Source organism: Echinococcus granulosus, assembly GCF_000524195.1.
Source record: "Echinococcus granulosus chromosome Unknown EG_S00026, whole genome shotgun sequence".
NCBI lineage: Eukaryota > Metazoa > Platyhelminthes > Cestoda > Cyclophyllidea > Taeniidae > Echinococcus > Echinococcus granulosus.
The window spans coordinates 168,173-173,356 of NW_020170406.1; the positions used below are offsets into that span (position 1 = coordinate 168,173).

The following is a 5,184-nucleotide window of genomic DNA, read 5'->3' on the forward strand; positions in this document are numbered from 1 at the left end:
ACCCCTTGTTCTGTAATATAAAATTCTCTTAGGAAAACATGATCCAACCGAATATTTTATGGACCTATTTTGACCATCCATAATGCCTTTCAATCACCGCATTACACCGTTTTATGGCCACAAGCGCAACTTTTTAAAATTCAGTTGAACTGGTCTGAAACCGACTCCATTGCAGATATACCAAACTGATACTTTGCGATTCTTTAGATATCTCAGTACACACCAAAAAAGACTTACTCTTGCGAACTTGAATTAGATCCGGTCGCATGCCAATGAGGAAGCAGCGTTTGAGGCGACAAGCAGGACACTCGCGTCTGGTTGAGGGAGAAACTACGTGCTCTCCAGACTTGGAGGTGCAGGTCAAATCCTAGAAGGCGGACAGGCAAAAGGTAGACTATCTCCACACATTGCCCCAGCCCAGCAAACACAAGCTCCACCTGCAAGCTTACGCAACAAATGACAGAAAGTGGGAACCTTCAAAAGTTGGATGGGCACGCTCTTTGTGGATAAATTCTCCGTAGAACCACAAAAATATACTGCCCCCATATTTATTTATTTTGATGGGTTCTTTTCAGGAGAAATCGAAAACATGATGTCCACAGACTGTCATGAATTTCGAATTAAAATGTTCCTGGAGAAGTTTGGATTTTTAGTCGGTAGTAGGACCTTGTAGGGACTCACCGATAACGGAGGTGTGTAGGAGATTTTTGTAGGCGAGAGCGCTTTTAAGCGTGACAGGAGACAGAGGATCACAGACATCATCATATTGCGCAACCCACACACATGGGCACACAATGGCTCTGCCAAACAAACCATAGAGCGACGTGCTTAAGCAATGCTAACTGTCAGTGCGGGCTGTCATCATCAACATCACCCCACATCCTTTTGTGGCGCAGAACTCAAAAGTCATTCTTGCCAATGTGACGTGGATGGTATCATGATTGAAGACTGCTCGACACATCAGGCACTGACTAGTGGTTCTACACACTATCCAAAGTGTGTTCCCACAACACCACACGTCATAGCACAAAACAGCACAGCACATCCATAATTCATTTCTTCGCCCTATGTTTACACAATTTGGCATTGTTTATTGTTGATGAATTCCAAATTCGCATGGAGTTTTCAACCCCCTTTCAAAGTTTCCAATTACAAGCTGATTTGACTTTCAAGCGCCTCTTAGGATTGGGGTGAAAATAAAAAATCTTCAAGAGCAATAGATCGAGTAAACGGACCCCCTTTCTGGTGTAGAACTCTAGCAAATTACCACACAATATTCCAGACTATTCACATAAAACTTGACAGCCAAACTTGAAGGCGATTAAAAATAATCAAGTTAGTCTAACGATCTTTTGTTCTCTATCAAGCTCTGGGTGCGGTTGCCACAACTGTTACCACGTGCCTAACAGTGAGGGAGTAGAGGCTGTCAGTATGTGGTTCTTTGATGGTTTTTCACAGTCTTGGTTTCTACAATGATTTTAACATAATTACCAAATTATTTTATTTCCAGCTAGCGGCATTTGACCATGCTCCTACGACGCGGTTCCTGGTAGACACGTTGTTTATGCTGTCAAGTGTCTCATTCTCTCAAGTGATTTTAACACTCCTTACCGCAACATTGCCTCTCCAGGCAACATAACTAACATAATTAATGTAAAGTAATGTTTACTTTAAAAATTACCTTTTTTTAAATTGAATTTGCAGCAAAGTTTGGCTTATTAACGTACTTTGATTGTTTTGAAGGTGTTGCAGAAATGGGAAAAGACAGCCTTAGGCTAAGGAAACGTGATGGCAACTTGTGTATTGCCTGCTTAGATCTGTTTGTTTCTGTTGTACACAACCGCGAGATACCTTGTAGGGATAACAGCTATAGCAGTTGTTACGATTCTCCGCAAATACTTCTATTTATCTTGTGCGGCGAAATTTAGGGGAAAAGGTAATAGAGTAATGAGGAGCCAGCCACGCGCTAAATTGACACTCAAAGAGCAGGAAAATGGCAAGCGAAAAGGGGCCCTCCTCCAAAACTTACACGCAGGCCTCGTTGCAAAGCCTGCAGGTAGGCGTCCGTAGTGGTTGCGCAGTCACTGCTCTGTAGAGCTGCGCTTATCGAAGGTAGAGCCTTGATTTAGTTTGTGAAAAGAGGATGAGAGTGAGAAAGGTAACTTTCTGCCATGCAACCACGCACCTACAAGCCTATGACCACCAGCAATGTCTGTTCCTGGGCTAGTGAAATGTACCCATTCCAGAAGTGCTACCTGTTGCCTAGATGTGATTTCTATCGAAGTTCCCAAAGCGGTGAAAAACTTATGGCCCAGCTGCTTATTATATTGTCGCCATTCCTCCAATGGGACAAGATAAAGCTTCATTTTAATACTTTTTAACCCATATAAAGATATTTCAAGCCTCACACCAAGACAGGAATTACAAGAGTAATTTGTTAAATTCCTGAATTTATTGCCATGTATAGTAGTTTTCTTGTAGTTAGGATAACCATGAAAGAATATCCACAGTAGGCGAATGCCATTGAAGTTGGAAGACTGTTGCTGCAATACATGCATAAGAACTAAATGAAAATAATTTCTTGACTTTTTATTTTGGTTAACTTTTTGTAAATAAGATAGAATGATTGTATTCCGAATACGAATTTGCAGCGGTTTTGGAATCAGGGGCAATTCGACTATTTAGAGCTATTGAAAATGAAGGATACAACAGTCTCCTTTGAAGACTGGCACGTCATCTATCTCCTAATTTCTGTTAGCACAGCATGCAAAAGACAATGTCTATTTGCATTTGTCTTGGAATTTCAGCGATGGAGCTTTTCTACGACTAAGTAAAATTAGGATTCTGTTAAAAAAAGCTGCTGTGGATGGTCATCTCTTTTAAAATGCACTGATCCCTAATTCCCAGATATGTAGCTCAGGTCCCCACATGTTGCAAATCGCACTGGAAGTTGTCACGACAGAGTACCGGGAACCGCATTTATCTATCCCATCATACTCAAGCTGTTATGAAGCAGTTTTGAGATTCCTTTTTTATCCTTGTAGATGTAAAGGCTATTGGTTTAAAGCTCAGAACTTTCCGCATCTGTCAAGAAGGGGTAGCTATTTTGAACATTTAGGTTCACTTTTTATGACTGAAAGAAAAATGCCCTCATATGAAGATGAAATTGTGCTTACGAAACACTTGTCCACATAAAGAACATAAAGATTCACACTCATCTTTATCGCATGATGACATGTGACATAACACGACCAGACACAGCCTTTTGCTGCTCTCAACGCCATCTTGGAAACTCCTTTTCCTTCTTGAATAGTTAGCAAGAACGCCATCAAAGTGGGAGAATTACAATAAGAAGATAAGCTTTACGAAATGTGTGGAATACCGGCCGTAGCTCTGTCATTGGGAAAGTGTTTTCAAGGTGGACGAGGAAAGGAGGGTAGCGGGCAAGAGAGAACAGTTGTTGTTGAAAGTTTGGAGAAAGGTGAGTTGCCACATCATACACACTCTACTAACAAAGAATGAGTGTGGGAGGCGGGGAGAACTTTCACCCGAAAGAAAGTTATTTTAGAAGAGCTGCCCTTTTGAGCAATGAGTTGGTTTTCCAAAGCCATTGTTCACAAGACTACAGATCGTGTACCTCTGGCATAACCCCAATACATTATGCAAATCGTACTTCTCGAAATGCTTGACAATCTAGCCTATTTACAACTTATGGTAAGAAAAAGTGAAAATAATCTTGGGCTTCTTCAACAATACTGTAACAGGTACATTGTTATGGCCTTCTTTAATTGTGTCTGCTATGTTAACTCCCTTTTTACCTTCCTACACAAAATTTGAAGATTTCCATTATTTGTAGTGAAAAAGGCTAACTTCTAGCTAAATAAACCGAAGAACTTCAGGAATAGACGAAAGTAACTTTATTGAAACCTCCTCACGGTTTGACCACTCGCAATCCTAGATGTGAATTTTGTTTTTTTCTACAAAATAACATTTTCTACCAGGTAATGCTTTGCTTCTTGGTGGAAAAAAATTGGACAAAAATATTGCCTAGCGGAGAAATCGGACACCACGGGTAAAATCAGGTGGTTGTTGAATCAACTATATTTTTCGAAACGCCAACGAAGGAAGTTCACTTAACTAAACTATCTTTTGAAATGGACAAAAAAAAGTTTCTTCTTGAAATTAAATCCTTTAGTTCGGATTTTATGAGGAGGTTAAACCCGGACTCTCACGTAAACAAACCGTCCAGAGGAAAAATCCGAATTTTAAGACACTATTAAGGAATTAATACTTTGATGGGTAACTTCATCTCTTGATAAGCTTAGTGGCCATCCAAGGAGCCTAGCTCAAGCACCACAAGTGTTATTTAGCGATGCTATTAGCATCAATTGACAAAAGGGACCCACCTTATGAGCGTTCCTGCGGAAGAATGCCTTGCACGACTCACAGGTGAGTTGGCCAAAATTGTGATTAACCGCACGATCCCCACACACCCGGCACTTCTTTGTGGCAGCCGCCACCGTCACAGCTGATCCATTCATTCCCTCCAGAGAGCCTCCAAGGTCTCTAGGTGAATTGCTGCCATTAATCACTCTGCAACTCTCCTCTCTCTCGTCTCGCAGACCTCTAAATCCTGCCTTTCCACTAGCGGCGGTAATGGTGCCGGATCCGCTGCGTTTGCAGCCCATTGGAGGCATCTGACTGCGCCGAGGCTTCGTGTAGGAAGGAGATTGGTGAGGTTGAGAGAAATATGTTGTAGTTGGGAGAGATTCCCATGCGTCGTGCTGGTGGTGATGTTGTGAGGTTGGAGGCTGCACTGGAGTCTGTGGTGGAGCTTGCCAGGTGTCAGAGACGCCACGGAGTTGTAGGTAGTCTGTGGACAGTGGTGATGGAAAGTGTAAATTGGGCCCAGGGCCGGCGGCTGAAGAGGTTGTGATCATATAGGCTGCAGTAGAGGAGGTAGAGGAGGACTCAGGAGACATTGCTGCCGTGACAGGTTGTGGCGCGCTGGATAGATGCAGAAGGTTGGTGGGCTTCACGTCACTTTGATACATTTGTGGTGAAGGACCAGCACTCCAGCGGTTTCTGCATTTTTAAAGGCACAGAAATTAGCATCATTTACAACACCCTCCACCTCCTCACAATATCAGCCATTCATTCTCTGGAACCGACACACCTCGATTA

The 5,184-nt window shown here is 42.3% G+C and overlaps 1 protein-coding gene across 1 annotated transcript; it reads right to left on the reverse strand. All coding sequences in view use genetic code 11, as the record gives it.

The window, feature by feature from the left end:
* Positions 1–4,346: 4,346 nt before the first annotated feature.
* On the reverse strand, positions 4,347–5,054 carry EGR_04267 (Nuclear hormone receptor family member nhr-48; the record flags this gene model as incomplete). Its single annotated transcript, XM_024493516.1, has 1 exon — positions 4,347–5,054. One exon carries the CDS (start codon positions 5,052–5,054, stop codon positions 4,347–4,349), a length of 708 nt encoding a protein of 235 aa, XP_024352024.1.
* Between the last annotated feature and the right edge of the window lie 130 nt (positions 5,055–5,184).